The sequence below is a fragment of the Anas acuta genome, chromosome 21 (assembly GCF_963932015.1).
Source record: "Anas acuta chromosome 21, bAnaAcu1.1, whole genome shotgun sequence".
Classification (NCBI taxonomy): domain Eukaryota; kingdom Metazoa; phylum Chordata; class Aves; order Anseriformes; family Anatidae; genus Anas; species Anas acuta.
Window position 1 is genome coordinate 7,698,953 of NC_088999.1, and position 21,937 is coordinate 7,720,889.

The 21,937-nt window shown below is 54.2% G+C and overlaps 1 protein-coding gene across 20 annotated transcripts in view; it reads left to right on the forward strand.

Moving 5' to 3' along the window:
- MACF1 (microtubule actin crosslinking factor 1) overlaps positions 1-21,937 on the forward strand; it is a 134,974-nt gene that overhangs the window by 54,393 nt on the left and 58,644 nt on the right. For 15 of the 20 annotated variants that reach the window (XM_068657731.1, XM_068657733.1, XM_068657743.1 and 12 more), the window contains 24 exons: positions 191-329; positions 817-1,010; positions 1,179-1,341; positions 1,641-1,724; positions 1,924-2,031; positions 2,666-2,764; positions 2,974-3,129; positions 3,356-3,444; positions 3,886-4,021; positions 7,027-12,276; positions 12,774-12,923; positions 13,333-13,548; positions 13,658-13,807; positions 14,437-14,670; positions 16,138-16,287; positions 16,385-16,618; positions 16,814-17,041; positions 17,154-17,675; positions 18,021-18,197; positions 18,618-18,741; positions 19,021-19,229; positions 19,357-19,674; positions 20,466-20,632; positions 21,628-21,784. In XM_068657731.1, coding sequence (XP_068513832.1) covers positions 191-329; positions 817-1,010; positions 1,179-1,341; positions 1,641-1,724; positions 1,924-2,031; positions 2,666-2,764; positions 2,974-3,129; positions 3,356-3,444; positions 3,886-4,021; positions 7,027-12,276; positions 12,774-12,923; positions 13,333-13,548; positions 13,658-13,807; positions 14,437-14,670; positions 16,138-16,287; positions 16,385-16,618; positions 16,814-17,041; positions 17,154-17,675; positions 18,021-18,197; positions 18,618-18,741; positions 19,021-19,229; positions 19,357-19,674; positions 20,466-20,632; positions 21,628-21,784 — 9,454 coding nt within the window. The remainder of the gene's footprint in view (positions 1-190; positions 330-816; positions 1,011-1,178; positions 1,342-1,640; positions 1,725-1,923; positions 2,032-2,665; positions 2,765-2,973; positions 3,130-3,355; positions 3,445-3,885; positions 4,022-7,026; positions 12,277-12,773; positions 12,924-13,332; positions 13,549-13,657; positions 13,808-14,436; positions 14,671-16,137; positions 16,288-16,384; positions 16,619-16,813; positions 17,042-17,153; positions 17,676-18,020; positions 18,198-18,617; positions 18,742-19,020; positions 19,230-19,356; positions 19,675-20,465; positions 20,633-21,627; positions 21,785-21,937) is intronic. The other 5 variants (XM_068657740.1, XM_068657742.1, XM_068657739.1 and 2 more) reach the window with 3 other exon arrangements.

Here is a 21,937-nt window from a genome sequence, read left to right on the forward strand (position 1 = left end):
GTTGGGACCTGCCTCTCTTCGTGGGTACCTTTTTGTATCTGACTGCTCCAAACCCTTCTGCTGTTCCTCAAACCCAACAACTTGTGTTGAGCGCCATCAGTCTGCAGCAGGTGGTGCAAACAGCCTCACCGCCAAGAGGATCTCTGCCAAATTTTGGGTGTCAATGTGCTGTCTCTCTCTGATTTGCCAGGTTGAAGACGGTTGATGTCATTATTCGTAGCACCCAAGGAGCAGAGTCTCTGGTCAAAGGCTATGAGGTCAAGCTGAGCCAGGAGGAGGCCGTCCCGGCTGACCTGGCAGCCATTCAGTCGCACAGAACTGCCCTACAGGTTGGTGTTGTTCACTTCAAAGGCTGCAGGGAGAAACCAGCCAGCGCTTTGGTGTTTGTCAAGCAGGGTCCGTCCCTTTCTGTGCTGAATTTATGTTGCATGCTGTTTTTCTTGCCCAAAATAGCTGCCAGGAAGGTTTTGTCCTCCTTATGTGATCCCCTATTGCTCCATAAAGGTAAAGGAGCTGCTCTGGCCTTGTGCTCTCACTCGTAGAACACAAGCTAATACATACGAACATCTTGGCAGCTACGTGTCCTCTGCTCTAAGACAGGAGCTGATGATCCAATCTGACTTGCTCCTAGCTGGCAACATGCTCCCTTCCATTTGGCATCTCCTAAGTCTGTAATCGGCTTGTTCTTTGCAGCTTTCTCAGGCTTTTCAGCTACAGGAAGCAGAGAATCTCTGATTTGATGGCAGCCTTAGGGGAAGCTGTGTGTTCTGTTTTCCCTGAAGTTAAACTCAAGCTGTCTCTTGCTGTTTTTTGAAGCAATGGCTTGGGGAAGTGAAGGACAAGAGCTCCGTGTTCTCCGTGCTGAAGGAGGAGATGGCAAAGGCAAAGGCAGTGGGGGAGCAGCTGTACCAGCTGAGGCAGGAGCGCAGCATCGACCTCGAGCGCTTTCAGGAGAAGGAAAGCCAGCTGTGGGATCGCTGGCAGAGAGTCTGCACCCAGATTGAGACCCGGTGAGAAACCTGCCTCCGTTTGCAGAATTGCTTTCATGCTGCAGCTGAGAGCTTCAACCGGCTGCTTTGCCATGATACTTTTCCAGCTGGGAGTCCCAGTGGGGACTGGGATATCCCTACAGCCTACAGCAGATCTTCATCCTCCTCTTGTCCTGATTCTCCTTTCAGCCACACGGAGCTGGAAAGCATCCAGGAGGTGCTGAGCGATTACCGGCAGTGCCACAGCGCCCTAATCCAGTGGATCGAGGAGATCACCATCCAGCAGGAGCTGATGAAACCTGGGCAGGCGGAGGACAGCCGGGTGCTGTCGGAGCAGCTGAGCCAGCAAACGGTGAGACAGGAGCTTGAGATGTCTCGACAGCGTGGTCACTGCAGTGACCGTGTCTCTTTTTTTCAACCTTTAAGCTTGAAAACATAAATGCTTTAAGGCACGTGAAATGTGATGGGGAAGAGAATGTAGACCTGAGCTGTCTGAGAAGCAGAGAAGCTGCTTAACTTGAGGTGGAAATGGGTCTTGCATTAAAAAAAAGAGACTATAAGGCTTCACCAAAAAGGACAGGGACTGAAATCCAGCACATTTCACCTGCGGCAGTTATCTTGACAACCATTTTGCTTTGGATTTTGTTGAAGGCTTTGGCTGCAGAAATCGAGAAAAATCAAGCCAAACTGGACCAGTGTCAGAAATTCTCCCAGCAATACTCGGCTGCTGTCAAGGTACGGGCCCCTTCCTAAACCTAGGGCACAGCTGTCTGGGCAGAAACAGCCCCAGGACAGTTTGCATCTTGCACGCTCTTAACTTTGGGCACGAGCAGAGATCCAACTGCAGGCAAACTAGCAGGAATTAGAGATCCGAGGGTGCAGTATGAAAGAAATGACTGCAACATCTTTCTCTCCACCCTGGTTTCCTCCGCAGGACTATGAGTTGCAGCTCATGACATACCGGGCGTTTGTGGAGTCGCAGCAGAAGTCCCCCATGAAACGTCGGCGCATGCTCTCATCCTCAGATGCCATCACGCAGGAGGTGGGAACGCGTCTGTGCCCCTCGTGAGGGGTGGTGGTGTGGGGGGGGCTCCTCTACTCTGAGCAAATCACCAAGCAGCCTCTGTGAAATGAGCTCCTTTCTGCTGAACTCTCTGTATAAATCAAGTTTCCACCCTCGCTGTTTTTTCCAATAGCCAGAGAGGATGGCTTAGTGCTCTAAGCACCAGGTATGAAATACCTAAACTCCTGGGAACCCCTGGGTCAAATCCAGCAGGGTCGGCTCAGCCCTTCGGCCCGGCGAGGTAAATAACCAGAGCGCCATGCAGCATTACTGTGTGTGCATCTTTGGGATGAGCCCTTTAGAGACCGAGCTCCTGTCTGCTCCATGTGGATTTTAAAGATCCCAGTGGCCCTCTTTGTAAGAGTTGAGTACCCGCCCCAGTGTCCGTGACCGGAGTCTTCCCTTCGCTCCAGTGTTGTGCAGCATGCCGTGTGTGGCCACATCCCTCCCCTCCAGAGTTGCTGCATTTCAGTGGTGCTATACTGGGTCTGCGAGGTGCCTGGGGATCTTCTCAAGGGAGAGATGGTGCATCCATGTCGTGTACTGTACGGTGCGTTGCACTGATTCCCTGGTTGTGACTGATGCATCCCGTTTCTCCGTCTCTCCCTTGCAGTTCATGGATTTGCGGACTCGCTATACAGCTCTGGTGACACTAACCACGCAGCACGTGAAGTACATCAGCGATGCTCTGCGGCGCCTGGAGGAAGAGGAGGTAAGGGGATTGTACAGAACTGAACTCCATTCCAATCGTCCAGGCTTGTTTCCTGGCACCCCAAGGATGCTGCTTGGCTTCTCTGACATCTGCCCTCAGCTTTTCAGTTCCACATTTAGGTTGTGTCTCAGGTGCTGCTCCTGAGAGCCTCTCTGCCTCTGGACAGCTGGGACCCCCTCGACATGGTTGTCTTTCTCTTCTGTTTGCAGAAAGTAGTGGAGGAAGAGAAGCAGGAGCATGTGGACAAGGTGAAGGAGCTCCTGGGCTGGGCCTCGGGCTTGAGGCAGAGCGTGCAAGGCAGGACGGCTGCTGCCAGGAGCAGCAGAGAGCTGGGCGACATCGAGAAGTCCATCTCAGAGCAGCAGGTAAACACAGGGCCTTCTCTGTCCATCTCTGACCAATGCACGTTACATGTACCTGTCCTTGTATCACGGCGTTATTCTGCTTCCAGGAGAGCTTTCCTACATCTCTAATGACCAAAAGCCCTGAGGCTTCCTATGGAATGCTTTGTGAGGGCAATGTGAGGCTGTTTATTTAACTTTAACTCTTTTTTCCACAGCTGAATTAAGCTTCCTTCTGCTTTTTCAACAGGCCCTCAATGAGGAGCTGGCTGCAAAGAAGGAGCAGGTCTCTGAAGCCATCAAAACTTCCCAAATCTTCCTGGCGAAGCACAGCCACAAGTGAGTGCAGCCTGAGGAGGGAGGGAGGAAGGGGGAGCAGAGGGGAGAGCTGAGGTACCTCGAGGTGGGCTGCTGCCCTCAGAGCCCAGTGCCTGATTGCCATTGAAAACAGTGCCCAGCTGCACAGGAAAGTGGCCATTTTTCTCATCTGCAACAACTATGAGCTATGAAATCTGTTTATTCTGTTGGGACAATACTAATCCACTTTAGTAGAGAACCAACCCCGAATATTTGGGGATTTGGTCATTATCATGCAGGTCAGTCTCTGCCGAGCACAATTACTGTCCCTCATTTTCACTGTGCCAGGCAAAAAGTAGGGCAGTGTGAAGAGGAGGCTCTTTGTGGGTTTGGCCTTTTCCTTCATGAGAAAACCTCGTTCATTCTGCAGAGCTGGGAGATGGTTTGTCTAACTTCCCTGAGAGTTTTTCCTTTCCCTTGCAGGCTTTCCCATCAGGAGAAGGAACAGATTTCTGCTCAGATCGCTGCCCTGAAGGACACCTACCAGGCGCTCTGCAGCGACTCCACGGAGCAGCTCCAGCAGCTGCAGAGCCAGCTGGCTCAGGAGGCAGAGCACAAGGTACTGGTCCCCGCTCGGCCCGGTGGCCGCACGGCTCAGGGCCCTCCTCAGGGTGTGAGCACGGTTGTGCTCGGTTGTGTGTCTCATGGCCACCAGCCACTCCTGCCCATCAGCTTTCTTACTTGCATGTGGTTGCCTCCCATCTCTTCTGTCCATGACCTGAAGTGGCCGGGCTGGGGTGGCCACTGGTGGCCGAGCAGGAGCCGTTGACCTCCTGTTGCAGGTCCCTGTGAGGGAGCTGTCCTTTGCGATGCTTTCAGTCAGAGCTGTGAAAAGGTTGGCTTGCTCACATGGTGGGCAAAGAGGAAAATGGAGTTCTGTCCTGAAAGTGGTGCCCTTGCCAAGCCTGTCTCCTCCAGTAATGCCCGTGTGGTGTTTAACCAGGGCGGGCTGGGGCTCACAGGCGGCCCGCATGCAGGAGGCACAGGGAGGTGGGTTTCTGCAGAAGCACGTTCACCTCCATGGCCTCACACATCTCAGGGCCTGGCGAGGGATTTGTTTGGGTTGTGCCTGTATGAAGTTGCCCTCCAAGTGGAAGGGGACTGCGTTGTCCCACCAGGCCCCCAGCAAACACGGGATCTGCACTGCCCCCAGCTGGGCCCACTGGGCCCCAGTGCTCCTGCCAGTCCCGTGGGGTAGGGGGGCTCCAGGCGCGTCCTTACTGCCTCTGTGCTGGTGTGAGCTGTCCTCAGTCGTTCACAGATATACATGTACGTGTTATATAAGTGTATATACATGTGTCGATGGATATATTTGTGTGTTTGCTTGCTGGCTCCCTGTACTCTGAAGCAACGGCCTACTCAGATCTGGACGTGGTGCGGGTTTGGGCTGCTGGGTCCGTGAGTGAAGCCCTGCTCTAGCAGATCAGGGGAAGATGGGGATAGGGCTGCTTATCCGAGATCTGTATCTCCAGCTTTCACTTAGGAATACAGCATCTCCCTTTTGAATTGGGCTTCCCAACACATTTTGGCTGTCTCCATGCAAGTCCCGTTAGCCCCTATCTGGCAGAGCGAGCCCGCAGTGCCGCTGCCCCACACAACAAACCTGCTCCAGGAGGTGGTGGTGGCGGCTCAGCCATCGGCTTCAATGCCTCTGCCACTGCTGCAGCTGAGAGAAGCCTGCCAGTGGAAAGGACACTGTTCCCTTTCCCTTTTCCTCCCTCCCGGGCAGGAAAACAACCTTGGTGTGCAAGCCTTCTCCTGGGGCCATTTCCCTGCAGCAGGAGCGTGCTGTGGGGCTCAGGACAGAACAGTTTTCACTCACGCTCTCGACAAAGCCCAGGAAAAGAAACAAGATGGCACTGGGGCTCTGCCATAGATCCTTGGCCCATATATGAGATTGTTATGTGGCTGTTGTGTGGTACAGTTGCTTCATTGTACAGGGAGCATGAAGGACTCTTAACATTTGCTTGCTGGAAACATCCAATTGTCAAGACAGAGGTTATAAAAGTAAAAAAGAAAAAAAAAAAAAGCAAAGCAGAACGCGCTAAATTGAGCATGATGTGTCCCTGTACAGTTTGTGTTTCACGTCAACTGTTTTTAAGATTAACTGACATCCTTGCTTACAAGTTTAACTAACCCTCCGGGACTTAAACAAAACACACAAAGTGAAAGAGGACGACCTGTGTGTGGGGTTCTTTTTGCAAACAAAACAGTCGCATGCTGGACGCTAACACCAAGCTTTACACTGTGTGTGATACGGCTGAACTGCTCCATAAGGCTCTGTCTTTAACTGCTCAAGGCACACCCTGCAACTCTGGTAAGTAAAAGCCTTTTACTCCTCTCCCTCCCATCTCCTCCTTTATCATCCTCTTTCTCCTCTTCTTCTCTGTCTTTCAATGGCTTGTTCATTTCCAAACACGCATGTCAGAGTCTGGTGATGCTGGTGGGAGCTTGGTGTTTCCCAGCAGACCCACCCAGCCTCCGTGGCTGGGGGAGCTGCACGCAGCGTGGTGGAGGTGGCATCCTCTGCCGTGCCACTGCTCCAAGGCACCCGCCTGCCTGGGCTGTCAGACGTCTTGTTACCAACATCTGAGTTCCCAGGGATCCAGATTCACTCCTCCCTGTCCCAACAGAAATATTTTAGTGCTTGGGCCAACTTTACACCTAAACCGTGCAACTGGGAGAAATCCAGAGGTCCAGAGCGCTCTTACTCTGTGTTGTTATCTGAGTTCTTCCCCTCCCCGTGGGGGTGCCAGAAGGAAAAGGCCCTCCAGAAAAACCAAAGTTAGGTGGTCTGTTCCCAGTCTGTCACTGTCTCCATGCTGGGAGCGACAACTTCTTATATTTCTTCCCTTGCCCTAAAGAGCACGGCTGCCTCCAGGTGCCGGAGCAGTTGGATGTGCTTGGGGAGTTGCTGTGCATGTCAGGGCAGTGCCCATGCTCTCGTGCTTGGCTGGTTGTGGTGCTGGGGAGTTGCTCCATGGCACGAGGCCCCCGGTGTTCCCTGGGCATCCTTCATTAAAGAGCAGGATTTAAGCATGGCAGGAATCAGGGTGGAAACTGCACTGGGAGAGCTTCCTGGATACCCTGAAGTGAGGTCCTTGTTTGTTTTTTGTTTTTTTTTTTTTCTCTTCTGTTAGTACAAAGTGGGATTCATGTTGTCTTTATTTTTTTTTTTTAAATGGAGTTGTTGGACAGTTTTGGTGTGTTTGTCGGTTTCCTTCCCTGTTTCTCTGTGGAGCATTAGGAACACGTCTGGGTGTTGCTGCTTGCTGTTTTACTGCATTACTGGTGGTGGATGTTGGAAGCATTTGGGTGCTGCCCTTGGTGATGGACTAGCTGTGCATCAAAACTCATTGGCAACCTGAAAGCTAGCAAATGCACCAATTTGTGTGCTGCAATGCCTTTGGAATTGCATTTTGAACACTTTGGGACTTGCTTTCTAGCCTGTTTGGGGTTTTGAAACTTTTTTTTTAAAACTGGTACCTCCCTAGATCTCATGCAATCCAACCGCTGGAAATGTTTGATTTTGGTTTGATTCTTTTCCTTCTCTTTCTGTTCTAGGGCAGCGGAGCAGTGGCGGGAGTGATCGATCTTGGCACAGTAGAAATATTCCCAGTTTTTGGTGCCATGCAGAGAGGTCTGATAGATCAGGATACTGGCCTTGTCCTCCTAGAGGCCCAGGTTATCACATCCGACTTGGATGTTCCAGAGACCAGTGAAAAACTCTCCCTGGAGGAAGGTCTGGCAAGAAACATCATTGATCTCAGGACATTCCAGGTGCTGCAGGAACTGAAGGACGCTCTCCAGCGGGTGGATGAAGTCCGACGTGAAGGGAGGCAGCTCCTACCTGTTGCTGCTGCAATAGAAGAGGGGAGGATTAGTGAGAGCATTGGGCTAAAGATTCTTGAGGTTGAACTCGTCACTGGGGGCTTTAAAACCCCTCAGGGCAGAATCAGCATGGAGACAGCTCTGCAAGAAAGGCTCCTTACCCCACAGCTTTATTCCAGACTGCTGTCTCACCTGGAATGTGGCAAGGATTTGATTGACCCCAACACTGCAGAGAAAACCAGTCTGCCAGAGCTCATGCACCGATGCATCATCCACCAAGAGACAGGACTGAGGCTGCTCCCAGTCAAGCAGCTGGCGGGTGGGATGGTGAGCTTGAAATCGGGCAGAAAAGTCAGCATCTTCCGTGCCGTCCAGGAAGGGCTAATAGACAGACAGGTAACAGTGAGGTTGCTGGAAGCCCAGCTCTTTGCTGGTGGCATCGTTGACCCCAGGACAGGGCACAGGCTGACTGTGGACGAGGCTGTGAGACATAATTTAATTGACCAGGATTTGGCATGCACACTTCTAATCCGGCAGCTCCAGACAGGTGGCATCATTGATACAGTCACAGGAGAGAGACTGACCATTGACGAAGCTGTAAGGAAAGAGTTGGTAGCACCAAGGATTGCATTGGTGGTCCTGGAATCCCTCTGGTCCTTCATGGGGCTCCTGTGGCCAGAGACGGGAGAGATCATCCCAGTTGCAGATGCTTTAGAGCAAGGAATTCTGTCCACAGAGCTGGTTTACAAGATTCTCAGCAAGAGGCAACTCATTAAGGCTGTCTTTATACCAGAAACCACGGAGGTATTGTCCTGGAGGAAAGCAGTTGACCATGGCATCTTAGAGAGAGATGTGGCGAAGAAGCTGAAATCAACAGTCATACCTGATGTCATGGCCAGCGTGCAGCTCGCTGGCTCTCCAAGCAGAAGCAGGAATGGCCAGAGCTCCTCTGGAAAGAGTCCCACAGGTCACAAAGAGCAAAGTGACCCTCTGCTAAGGAGTGACGACGAAAGGCTGATGTTCCACTTGATGACCCACAGCTACATCAACATCCACGATGGCCAGAAGCTGCTCTTGGTAGATGGAGAGTTGAACAATCTCACTAAAGCCCTCATCCAAACCCAAGAGAATGGATCCTACGAACATGTGTTGGAAGGGAGTGAAGGCTTTGAGGAGACAAAGGCAAATGCAGCTCTTGAAAGAGAGCCTTGCAACGGTTTGGCTTTGCAGCAGCTTGAGTTTCAATTTGCTCCTTCAAAAGACCAAAGTGAAAAGGTCCTGCCACCCAGAACTGCTTTGGAGAACGGAGAGGTGGTGATGGGACCGGGAAGCCTCCCATTGGAGGGTGCAGAAGATATCCTGCTTGTGGAGGAGCAAGGGCAGGTTTACACTGAACAGGCCACCTTCCAAAGTGAGACTGAATCCAAACTTGGTAGAGAGCAAATCACTTCTACAAGCAAGGACAGACATCAGGTAAAATTATCTGTGCCAGAACATCCCAGTGATTCTGGTAGTGGATTCAGAGAAACGGAAGAAATGACGATTGAGACAGAAGAGTCCAAGCCTATTATAGTAGGTGGAGTGGAAAATATCAGAGATCAGAAGAGGACTTTGGAAACTGGGGCAGGTGATGTGAAAAGTGAAAGCCACATGTTGGTGGGTATTTCCGAAAGTACAAAGAGACTGGAAATAATGGCAGAGAGGTCTCAGGATGAGCAGGAACCTGAATTAGAGGTGGAAGACGTTAGAGAGATTTATTTGCTAAAAGAGGAAATAATACAGAATGGCACAGTGGGAGGAGAGGAGATTGTGCTCCTCAGAACTGGACAGGCTGAGCAAACGGAGAGGCACACTGAAAGCATTGAAGGTGTATTGGAAGTGGAGGAAGGAGAGAGGAAAGCAGCGGCAGGTGCTGAGTGTGTTGATGACACATCCCTGCCAGCCCCTACAGAGCAGGATGAGGAGGACACTTTGGAAATGTTGCTAACACAGCTCCAGAGTGGTGGCATAATCCATGAGCAGACAGGAAAGACTCTTCTTCTAAACGAAGCGGTGGCCTGTGGAGTGGTGCCTGGCCACACGGCAGTGAAACTGATGGAGAAGATGAAGATGTTCAGTGGCTTCTTCGACTCACAGACATGTGAATCATTAACCACCGAGGACGTCATTGAAGAAGGCTTAATGGATGAGAAGCTTCTCCAGAAGGTTCTGGCATCTGACAAAGCCATAAGCGGTGTTCTTGACCCAGGCAATAACTTTGTCTACTCTATCAAGGATGCTGCCGCAGTTGGCCTTCTGGACAAGGAGACCGCAATGAGGATCTTGGAAGGGCAGGTGGTTACTGGAGGGATTGTTGACTTGAAACGTGGCAAAAAAATATCAGTCACATTGGCTTCAAATCTTGGCCTCATAGAGCCAACTAGTCAGAAAGAGCTGGTCAAGCTGGAGAAGGCTTCCAAAGGGAAAAGCACCGATGAGGCAACCAGGCAGAAGCTCATTAGCTTGCAGGCTGAAACCAGTGGAATCGTGGATCCCAAAACCAAGCATCCTTTGACTGTTGCGCAGTCTGTGGAAAAAGGGCTCCTTGAAAAGGAAAAAGCATTTGAGCTCTTGACCAAGCAGATTGCAGACGGAGGAATAATTCATCACGTGTCTGGAATGAGGCTTTCGGTAAATGACGCGATGAAGCACGATTTGATCAATCAAGATTTATGTAATGAACTCACAAAGGCTGAGAGCGTGTGCCAGCATGAATACGTTCATCCAGTAACGAAGGAGAAGGTGCCCTTGCCCCAGGCAGTAGCAGTAGGGCTTGTTAGTCCGGACTTCCAGAGAAAAGTGCAAGAAATCCAAGCCAGGGGTGGAAGCATCCTCGATCCTGCTTCTGGCCAGAGACTGGCGCTTTGCCAGGCGGTGAAGGAGGGCTTGCTGCCCAGGCAGGTTGTGGAGAAAGTCCTGGCGTCCCCAGAAGTGAAACAAGGCATTGTAGATCCTGAGAACTGCATGCTCGTGCCCTACTCGGAGTTCATAAAGAAGTGTAAAATTGACATCGAATCCGGCCAGAGGTATTTGGAGGTCCATCCCTTCAGAGCCATCAAGGATGAGGTGACGGGGAGCAAGCTGACGTGTGCCCAGGCGGTGAAGCTGGGGAAGGTGGACCCCCTGCCCACGCTGCGGCTGCTGCAGGCTCAGGCCGACAGCGGGGGGTTTGTGGAGGGCACCGTCAGCGAGAGGCTCTCCCTGAAGGCTGCTGTGGAGCAGGGGCTGCTGGATGAGGAAATGGCCAAAGTCATCGCGACCAGCCAGATGAGGGGCGGAGGAATTGTCGATGCTAGCAGTGGAAAAAGACTGACTGTAAAGGAAGCTGTTGAAAAGGGCCTGATTAGCCAAAAATTAGCCATTGCTCTTCAAGACACACAGATATCTGAAGACAAATATGGTTCTGAGGTCCGCAAAGCAGATAAACCCCACCTTTCCCAGGAAAAAGTGGAAAAAACACCTCCAGAAGAGGAAGGTGTTCTCCCTAGCAGTGGTGCAGGGAAGCCCGGTGGTGCTGAGCACAAGGCCAGGTCTGAAGCTGCGAGCTGCGGCCTGGCTGGGGACACGGCCGCTGCTCCTGCTACATCCCCGCTGATGCCAAGGAAAGGAAAACCAGAACTGCTTCCTCAAGAAACTCCAGGGGAAGGTGTCACACATCAGAGACAACAAGAGGTTGAAGTGGCTCCAGAACAGCCCTCAGTATTAGGCACAGCACCTCTCTCTGAAGGGACAGCAGTGAGAAAGGCTACAGGGAAGGGGGTTGCAAAAAGCAGCTCCCGTGTGAGAGTGGCCTGGGGGCAGGAATCAAGGGAGGAAGCAGCCGATCAGGGGACAGGGAAAGTTGAGGGGCTGGGGATTGAGGAACAGCGGCCGTTCCTTGGCACAGAGGTGCCTCACGGTGCTGAGGGCGGCACGGAGAGGAGCAGGGAGGGGGATCTTAGTGCAGAGGGGGTTGTGGCAGGGGAAGGTGCAGTGAGGGGGCAGCAGGCAGCAGGCCTGGCTCAGGCAGTACAGGCAGCCCCGAGGAAAGCTGTTTCTGTGGGTGACGGGAAGGAAGAGCTGGGTCCTACAACGTCCAGAGAACCCCCCGAGACTGGTGTCCCTCTGAGGCCGGCAGGAGATGAGCTTGCAGATGGAAGAGCTGTCAGGCACCCTGTAGGAGAAGCCCCGAGACTGGATGCAGAAGCAGATCGAGAAGAAGTAGGTGAAACTGAGCGAAAACCTACCCAGAAACAGAAAAGCAAGAAAAAGAAAACAAAGCAGAGTGGTGTCCCAGCGGACAGTGCTCAGCCAGAGAAATCTTCTGTGGAAAAGCTGCCCCTTCCTGCCCCAGTAGCCAAAGAAGTTCCAGGGAAGGAGGGGGACTTCGTCTCAAGTGCTCCAGAACCAAAACTTGAGAGAGCCACCAAGGTTACTGTGAGGTTGGCGAAAGATGCAGCCAAGCAAAAGCAGATGGAGAGCAGCAGGGATGACAAAGAGAAGCCAATTTCTGAGAAAGATGAAGCAATCCTCCCAGGGGACCAGGAGCTCCCTGTTCTCCCAGAACAAGGGGAAGCTCCAGCGGTGACAGAAGGTCAGAGCAGAAAGGGGCACGATCTCTCTGTGCCACTTGAACCGGAGGAGAGGAAGACCCAGGAAAATGCCGAGGTGGGAACCAGCAGCGAGGTGCTCACCACAGCCCCGGCGGCAGGAGAAAAACCAGATGAGTTAATCATCAGAGAGGAACCCGGAGAGGTTCAGGAAACCTCTGCAACCCTGGAGCTTGGAGAAGGCACCCAAAAGGAGCAACCAGCAGAGCCTAGCGCAGGCCGAGCCGGTGCCCCCGGAGAAGTGCCCCAGGAGAAGCCCCGGCAGCCAGGACCCGGTGACCGGGGTCTGCTCCTACCCGTGATCGTGGAGGGGGAGCTGCTGGAGACCTCGATGGAGTCTGCAAGACCAGCCCAGGTGGGTGACTGCTTTCTGCTGTTTCAGCATTTTTATGTGCTTTTTGTGTATGTTTGATGTTAAATTTGTCCCAGGTCCTCGGCGCAGAGGAGAGCCAGAACGTGAGTCGTGGATGTTTGGGGCTTGATGTTACAGCATCAGCTGCAAAGGATTTGGCAAAGGACCCAGTGATGTAGGGCTGGAAACACTCGAGGCTTAGTTGTGGCTTCTTTTTGCTAGAGCATTACTTACAAATGACTAATAAGTAGGACCATTTTTTGGCACTTTTACTGTAACACAATAGATCTCTTGCCATTTATAAGCTTATGCTGGAAAAAGAGCCATGTGCTCTATTTTTCCTGTAGTAAATCTTGTAGATAAGGCTACCAAGTGGAAAGTCCCTGAAATGGAGTGCTATTAAGAGATTGCATTTATATTTTTTAAAAGAAGCAGATATATGTATAATTGTCTGTTTTCTCTCTAAACTTGAGGTTTTGTTTTACCGTTTGGTTCTGTAGATCAAATTCAGCAAGAAGATGTGCCTGGAGCACGACGAGAAGCTGATCTCCTATCTCTCCATGCTCCGAGATATTGAAATGAGAATTAAACGTGTGCAGCCAGCAGAGCAGAATCTGGCCGCCCTGCAGGACCTGCTGCAGCAGGCTGAGGTGAGCGCTGCTGGCACCAGGCAGGGCCGAGCTCTCCCCTCCTCTTCCCAGCACTTCTCAGGCTTCCCCTTGTGCCTCCTTCCTGCTCTGGGAGCAAGCGGGGCGTTAGCCTCAGGCTGAACTGGCATTTATATTCAAACCCCATCTCTCTGGCACTCTCTCTGGCTTACCTTCCTCTCGTGCTTAGACAGTAACCTAAGTGTGGCTGAAATGAATTTTACAGCCTGGAGAAAGACAGTCGAGTGCTGGCAGCTGAGCAGGGCTGCATGAACGGGTCGATTGCAGTGAATCTTGCCAGCAGATACACGCGGTGTTTGGAGCTGGTTCTCCAAAACCTCTGCAGTGCTATCACTTTTGGCAGTGGGAAGATGAACCGTACCATAGACTTAACGATGCTGTCTTGCCTCAGGCCCTGGGCGCTGAGCTGCAGGAGCTCAGCTTTCCAGTGAATCAGGAGTTGGACGCCGTGAAGTGGATTGTGGCCAACCCGCCTGAAGAAGTCCCTGAGCAACTACTGAAGGCTTTGGAGAAGGATGCCAAGAACCTCCAGAAGTCTCTGAGCTCTGCGAGTGATATCCTGGAGTCCCGGCTGCTAAACCTGCGTGGTGCAGCGGAAACCCAAAAGGTAGAGCTGGCAGCTGTCCCTGCTGCCTGCTGTCCCCCCACCCTGCGCTTCCTGGTGGTTCCCTGGAGTGCCCTGCTCCTTGTTTGAATGGTGCACTTCTGTTTTTAAGGCTAAAATCATGACGCATCACGAGACTCTCCAGGGTAAACTGCAGGAGCTGCTGAGCTGGGTCTCTGGCACTGCACAGTTGCTGGACGGCAGCGATTACCACCATGGGATGGATGCAAACAGCTTGAGTCTCTGCCTCCAACACTACAAGGTAACCATGGCGATGCCCCTAATCCTTCCCGATGGATGGAGTTGCTGTCCTCTGTGCAGAGGAGAAGCTTTTAATCCTGCTCCCCTCCTGGAGCCTTGGTGGGTTTGCCATTATCCTTCGTTGCAGGAGGAGCAGCAGTATTGTATTTGCTCCAGAGTCATTTGTTTCCACAATGCATGAACCATCTGCTTTGGCCGTTATGGGAACATGCTCAAATGCAGATGTGTGTGGTGGAGGCTGAGCAGCCGGCAGGGATTCCTGTTTGGGCAGTCAGAGTCAGGGGACTGAAGGCTGAGAGCCTCTGGTACCGTGCGTGGTCATCACAGACTGTGCAGGGCTGCCAGCAGCTCTGGACCTGGATCGTCCTCAGGGGCAGCCTCACACACAGGGCGTGAGCGCTCTCTTGGCAAGGTGCTGGAGGCCTTGCTTAGCAGAGCCTTGGAGAATTGGTGTGATGAGGCTGTCACTTCAGTGCTGTGTGCTTTGGGTCCCTTGGGATTATGGAGTACAGTGTTCGGTGACACAGTGCTTTTTTGGGCACACACTGCTGCCCGTGCTGCTTGCGTGCCCCATCAGAAGCTGGCAGCACAGAGCAGTTCAGCCTGACGGGTCTTTTCTCATCCCTTCAGGAGCTGAAAGAGCCCCTCGCTGACACCAAGGCTCAGCTCGATGCCACTGCCTTCGACATCCAGTTCCTTATCTCGGAGCACGCCCAGGACCTGACCCCTCAGCAGAGCAGGCAGCTGCTGCGGCTGCTCAACGAGCTGCAGAAGGCGTTCCGGGACCTGTCGGAGCGCGTGGCGACGCAGGTCGAGGTCCTGCAGGTCTGTCTCCAGCAAGCGGAGCAGACAGATCAGGTGAAGGTTGTGGCACAGCTGCTTCCTGGCTGCAGTTTGCTCACTCAAACACTTTTCCAGCCACAAGAGTGTGCGCTGAGACACCTCGTATCTGGGATTTCACGTGCATGCCACTCACGGTTTATGACTTCCCACTGCACATCATGAGCTTCCTCTAAAGTCTTTCTTCTTCCTACCACGTAACTCCCAAGTGGAAAGTTGCTTTCCTCCCTCGAGGTTGAGCCCTGTCAGAGGTCTGGGTAGCACAGCTGGGAGTCCTCTGCTAGGCACTGAGTTGGTTTGGGCCAGGTAGAATAAACCCTGGTTGCTGTAACCCCACCAGAAAATCCCTGTGCAGAGCTGGCACCACAGGCAGCCGGCAGTTTTAGTGTCTTACTTTCACCACACAAGACAGGTTTTGCTGACCTAAAGAAACAGCTGATGGTGTATCAAGGCAGCTGGTAGCTGCAAAAGCAAGTCCCACGTCTCTGCTGCATTCATGCAGCACTCATCACTGCATGGATCCTCTTATTCAAGACAGTATTAATGTGGTTTTTTATTAACAGTTGCTCTCTATAACTCTTGCCTGTCCCATCTGGAGTGTGTGTGTATATTAACCAGTTTGCTTTGCTTTTTCAGATTGAGTGTGCGCCCATCCTAACCCAGGAAGAACTCGCTTTGCAGCTGAAGAGCTCTTAAGAAGGCTCTTTCAATTTGCTTCTGTTGTTTATCTTATGACTGTGAGAACCAAGCACAGTGTTTTGCACAAGTTTGTACATCACCTTGCTGAAATGCCCAGTGAAACTCAAAAACTTTTCTCTGCCCTGGGGAAGGGAACAGAAACGTTGCAGGGACTCTCAGGTCACATCATGCTCAATTGCTCAAACAGGCGCTTCTGTGTTGTGCTCTGGCAGCAAAATGTAGGAGCTGGATCGGCTACAGAAACGCTTTTCTCTCTCCTGGGCTCCCTCTCCAACCCCAGTGTCTAAAAGCCAACCTGCCTTAGGTTGTGTGGGGCTCCACAGTGGTGCTGCCTGGTGCCAGGTTCTCACCTCTCATTAGATGAGGTTCTGATGCAGTTTTAATGTTCATAAGGTTGAACGGAAAAGGCACAGAAATTTCTGGTTGAGCTCTCCCAAGAGAGAACCACGTAAACTGGAGCGTAGCTCCACGTGGAGCTGGACAGGGTTCCTAAAAATGTAAAACAGAGAAACCTGCTTGAATGGTGGCAAACGTGCACTGCACAGCTCCGGTCCCCCAGCACTGCTGCTGGAAAGGGGCTTGGACCTCAGCCCCGTTCCTGCAGCGTGTAAACTTGAGAGGGGGAGAGAGCCCCGGGAGAGCTGCAAAAACTGCTTTCTGTGCTGCATCCTCACCTCCAGGAAGGTGCTCCAGCTGTAACCTCTTGCCTTGCTTTTCAGCAACATGCGTGGTAGAAGTGCAGCCCTGGTACTAACTGCCCCCTCTCCCCCTTCCCTCTGCTCTCGACCGCAGACGCTGCAGGAGCAGCAGGCAGCGCGCGCCCAGAACCTGGCTGAGCTCAGCACCTGGCTGGAGGCAGCGGAGGACACGCTGGCCGAGCAGCAGCGAGCAGCCAGCGAAGGAGACCTGTCCACCTTGCAGCAGAGGCAAAGCGACGTGAAGGTCAGTGCTTCGGAAAGGGGGGCTGGGAGGCTGGGGGGGCTTGGCACTGCCTTGGGAGCACTCAGCACCTCACGGCATCGTGCTGTCGCCTGCCCAGGAGCTGCAGAGAAACATGCACACCCGAGCCGCCTCCTTTGCCAGCATCCTGAAAACCACAGAGGAGTTCTTGGAGGAGAACAAGACAAAGATGGAGCCTGGGGAGCTGGCAGCACTGCAAGAGAAGCTTCGGCGTGCCAAGGAGCAGTACCAGTCCCTGCAGGAGAGGACAGAGATGGCCCAGAAGGAGCTGGAGAGCGCTGTCACTGCTGCGGTGCAGCAGGAGACTGAAAAGGTTCACAGCCTCTTTGTACCCTCCCCTTATCAAAGAGTCACAAAGTGTTTTGAGGGTCTCAGTCTCAGGTGTTCAATGCAGTTGGAAACAGTTCAGGGTTTTTCTTGTGTTCATTTTTGTGTCCATCCCATATGCAGCAGTTTGCTGAATATGATTGAAATGGATCATTCTTACCGGGAGCCTTTGTCCTTTCAGGTGAAAGCAGCCAAAGAGCTGGAGGAGAATAGCAATAAGATCGACTCCCTTCTGAGCTGGGTGGCATCACTGGAGCAGAAGGGCGAGCTCCTGGAGTACAGACCGCACCCCATTGAGCCAGCACCAGGGGTGCGAGCAGGGCAGGATGCTTGGAGCGTCCCTGATGGCCACGTCGTGGAAGCAGACAGCACTGCTGAGAACCTGGACGAGCAATACGAGAGGCTGAAGGTAGGGCTGCCACCTCGTCCCTCTCCAAGCTTGCTGCCTGCCTGTCAGTGTGACAGCAGGCTTCAGTGCTGCCAGATCCCCTCGGTCACCTCTGCCTGTCGGTGTGTTTCAGGCCCAGCACCAGGAGCTGCTGTCCCAGCAGCAGGACGTCATCCTGGCGACGCAGTCAGCACAAGCTTTCCTGGACAAGCACGGCCACAGCCTGCCCGGGGAGGAGAGGGCCGTGCTGCAGGGCCGGCTGGCGGAGCTGAAGGAGCGGTACGCGGCCTCCCTCGGCCAGTCGGAGACGCGGCTGAAGCAAGTGCAGGTGCTGCGGGATGAGCTGCAGAAGTTCCTGCGGGACCACGGGGAGTTCGAGGCTTGGCTGAAGCAAGCGGAGCAGGACCTGGAGGGGATGTACAAAGGGGACAGCGACCCCGTGTCCCTCCGGCAGCTGCTGCAGCGGCAGGGCAGCTTCTCGGAAGACGTGATCTCTCACAAAGGGGACCTGCGGTTTGTCACCATGTCGGGGCAGAAGGTGCTGGATGCTGAGGGAGCTGCCAGGGATGCAGGGTCCCAGCCGCTGGCCTCGGGAAGCGTGGTGAAGAGCAAGCTGGAGGATGCGACCCAGCGATACACCACGCTGCACTCCAAGGTATGGGGAGGGCTTTGCAAGGCTGGGAGTCAAACCTCAGGCGCTGTTTTCCTCGTGTGTGTGTGGAATAAGCAGTGATGGCAGGGGGAGGCTTCCCTCAAGAGTGGCTGCACTTGTAGCAGGCACATAGCTTGGAGGACAAGGATTGTCTTCTTGGGTTTGTGCAGGAGTAACTCAGTGTTGGTCTGCGTGGTGCTTCCTGTAATTGCTTTAACACAGGACAAGAACATTTCTTTTGTTGTTTTTTTTTTTTCTCTATAATGATTCCTGTGCATTTTCCAGAGGTGCCCATGTTGCCCTGTTCTTGTGAGCATCCTACCATTATGTCCCATTCCTCCTTTGCAGTGCACCAAGCTTGGCTCCCACCTGAGCACCTTGCTGGAGCACTACCAGCAGTTCCAGGAGGTGGCAGAGTCTCTCAGGACGTGGCTGCAGGACAGCGAAGCTGCGGTTGGGAAACTGCTCTCAGAGACGGTTTCTTCAGATCCTGCCGCTCTGCAGCAGCAGCTTGCCAGCGCTGGGGTACGTGGTCTGTGGGAGATCTCCTGGGGGGGAGCAGTGGAGTCTGTACGGGAATTTGGCCTCTGCTCTGGGCAGCCTTGGTACTGGAAGAGATTCCATCTGTTGGCCTTTTTTGCTGGTTGAGTGCAACGTACGCCTGCGGGCTCGGGAAGTCCCCGCACTGCAGGTGAAGTGGAGCCAGGCTGTTCTGAGAGGTGCTGAGCACAAGGACGAGGGGCTGCTGCCCCTGGATGTCCCAGCAGAATGTGGGGGGAAGGTTGGGCTGTCCAACCCAACCTGCGCTATATAGTTGTGGGATTTTTTGATGAACTGAATGGGGATCCTCAGGGTCTGAGTGGAGCACTGGGCTCCCCACGGGTGAAGGTCTCCTGTGTGTGACTGACTGCTGATGTTGTCTTGTCTTGCCTTGTGTCAAAGCAGCAGCTGCAAGGAAACCTCGCTGAGCATCAGGTGCCGGTGGAGAAGCTCCAGAAAGCAGCTCGTTCCCTCCTGGAGATACAAGGAGAGCCGGCCCCTGACCACAGACACGTTCAGGAAACAACAGGTACAGCTGAAAGCAGCCAGCGGTGTCAGCAGGGTGGTTGGGAGAGACTGAAGGCAAACCAGGAGGGAGGATGCCTGAAGCCTAGCATGTATGGGGGAAGATGGGACAAAGGTGGAGGAACAGGGATGTGCCCTCAGAGCATACGTTTGCATGGGTTGAGGTCCAGTTTGGCCATTTGTGTTAGGCCCACTGGCAGAGTTCCTGCAGCTCTGCACCCAGTGGCTGTTGGTACTCGCTGAGCTCTGTGCCATTTGCTTCTCTTCGTGCTGATCTCCCCAGATGCCATCGTGAGCCGCTACCAGAGCCTCTCCCAGCAGATGGCTGAGCGCTCAGACCTGCTGCAGAAATCCATCGCCCAGTCCCAGAGCGTCCAGGAGAGCCTGGAGAGCCTCCTGCAGTCGGTGGCTGAGATCGAGAAGAGCCTTGGGGGAGAGCAGCCGGCCGCGCTCTCCTCCACCTCCATCCAGGACTCGCTGGCCACCAACGCGGTAAGGCTGGGCCCTGGTCTCCCTCGCCTCAAATACATGGGGCTGCCTGCGGTGTCTCTTTGTGCCAGTTCAGTTTTGCTCAAGAGTCTTCCTAAAACGGCATCCTGTCTGTGTGTGCTCACAACAGAAGCTGAAGCAGGACATCGCCAGGCAGAAGAGCTGCCTGGAAGCCACCCGCGAGATGGTGACACGGTTCACGGAGGCGGCGGACAGTGCCACAGCCTCTGCCCTGCAGGGCAAGCTGGCCGAGGTGACGGAGCATTTCGGCAGGCTGTGCCAGCAGCAGCAGGAGAAGGAGGAGGCGCTGAAGGGTCTCCTGCCGAAGGTTGAGCAGTACGAGCAGCTCTCGGAGAAGCTGCAGCAGTTCACAGAGAGCAGAGCGCGGATGTTGGCATCTGGAAACCAGCCTGACCGCGACATCGCTCGCTTCTCCCAGCACATCCAGGTGAGATGTGGCTCCCCTGCCTGAGGGAGGGAGAAAATTCCACCCGTGTAGGGTTCCGAGGGCAGTGCCACCCTGTTGTGATTTCTTCGTGGTTCTCCCAGGCCACCAGGGGCTGCAGGACCCACGGCTGCTGCTCACTTGGAGCGATGCTGGAGCAGCTGAGGCTGTTTCCAGCAGGGAGAGCTGGGAATGGCATTTCCCTGGAGCCAGCCTGATTTTCTGAAGGGATCAGTCTCGTAGGGGCCAGTCCAAATATAGCAAGGCTTTACCAGTTAAAGGCTCCACGGGTTAATAAGCAAAACTGCCCAAGTGTTGGCAGCAAGTGCAGTGCAGGATGTGACAAAGCCCTTGGCAATGCAGTGGGACCTGGTGGCCGGTAATGGCTGCACAGATTCTTCCCTCAGGTTCCCTACAAGTGCTTTGCTACGGGGCATGGTTTGGCCACAGCCTCAGCAATGCTCTAAGCTGGCATAAAACTGGATGCTTGTGCTGTGAGCGGGTTTGGCTTGGCCTGGTCTGGTTTGGGTTTCCCCATCACACTCACTGTGTGGCCTCAGAGCAGCACCAGGGAAGGGGCAGGGGAAGGTGGGACCTGCTCCCGCAGCTGGTTGAGGAATTTGCTGAGCCAGAGCTTCAGAAACCAGCGGGCCTGAGCCCTGCCCACCCGCCTGGCACTGGTGCAATTCATGGCACTGCCCACAGAGGGTCTCCAGCTCACCAAGGCACAGAGCTGTCCCCTGCCCAGGTCTGCTGGTGGGGGCACGGTTGGCATCACCTTTTGCTCTTGGCAGGAGCTGAATCTGGAGCTGAGGCAGCACCAGGAGGACCTGGCGGCCCTGGAGCACCTGGCTGCAGAGCTGGGCTCCTGCGGCTTCGCGCCCGGTGCCTCCCTGCAGCAGGAGAAGCTGCAGAGCCTGAAGAAAGAGTTCCTGCAGCTGCAGAAGGTGGCAGAGGAGAGGTGAGTGCTAGTGCCCGTCTGCCCCCCGGGAGGCTTTGCAGGCAGAGCAAGCCCCCGTGAGATCTCCTTTCCGCAGGGGGGCACGAGCGAACTCTTCCTGCCTCCCTCCTCCCACACCAGGAGACGTAATGCAGCTCGCTCCAGCTGACGCTTTAAAAAAAGCCTGGCTGGGGGCGTTGTGAAAAATTCCTGGTGCCGCAGGAGCCGGCGTTCGTGCGTCTCGGAGCGTGTGGGCTGCCACCGCTCGGTGCTGCGGCCGGGAGCATCTCACCCCGGGGGGAGCGGGTGCTGCTGGAGGGTCGGGGCTGGCCCCGGGCCCTACGGGAGGTGACGCAGCAGGGCTGTGTCCGCAGAGCCCCTCACTGTGGGGATAAGGAGAAGCTTTTAGCAGCATCCTAAATTTGAGTCATAGTGAGCAGGGTTGGAGCAACAGCTCGCCTGCATCCCCAGGGAGGGCACACCTCGCAGGCTGCATCTCCGAACTCCCTGATGAATGCAAGGGAGGCAATGGGGAGAAGCAGAGGAATTTCCTGATAATCCCCAGCAACTCAGCACCACGCAGCGTGCTGCCTCTGGCCGGCTGCGTGCAGGCTGCCCGCAGCTGTGGTCAGTGGGGGAGCCAGGCGGGGGGGCTGCCTTGTTCCCCCCCCCAGGGGCTGAACAGAGGAGAGCCGATGGCAGTGCCCAGGGCGGTGGGAAGGAGCCCTGCCTTCCCTGAAGCCCTGCTCCCCAAAAAGCCCCATGCAGAGGGGGTGCAGGCTGGCAGGAGAGCTCCACGTGAGCCAGCAGTGCCGGGGCAGCTGCCACCAGCCAAGAGGGGCAGGCTGCAGCTTGCACCCCGTTTTGGCTGGCACTGCGCGCGCTTGTTCCTAAGCAACATCGGATGATAATAATAAAAAGACGGGCTCCTGGAGACTCAACTGTGCTACATTCACGCGGCGGTAATTGCAAGGCAAAGCACGAGCTCTGACTCTCTGAAACCTTTTCACTCGCAGAGAAAGGGATGCATCGTCCTGCCAGGAGCAACTGGACGAATTCCGAAAGCTGGTTGGAGCTGTGAGGAAGTGGCTGAAGGAGAGCGAGGGCAAAGTGCCGCCCGCAGAGACCTCGCTGGGCACCCAGGAGCTGCACAAATGCAGGCAGCAGGTCCAGGTGGGCAGAGGGAGCTGGAAACAGATTGGGAAAGTTGGCAGCTGGTGCGAAAACCTTGGAACATGGAATAAATCCCAGGAAACAGTATTCTGGGAGGTTTTTCATGCTCTCAGTAATCCTGGGCTTCCCTGCACTCACTGCTGGGCTGCAGCC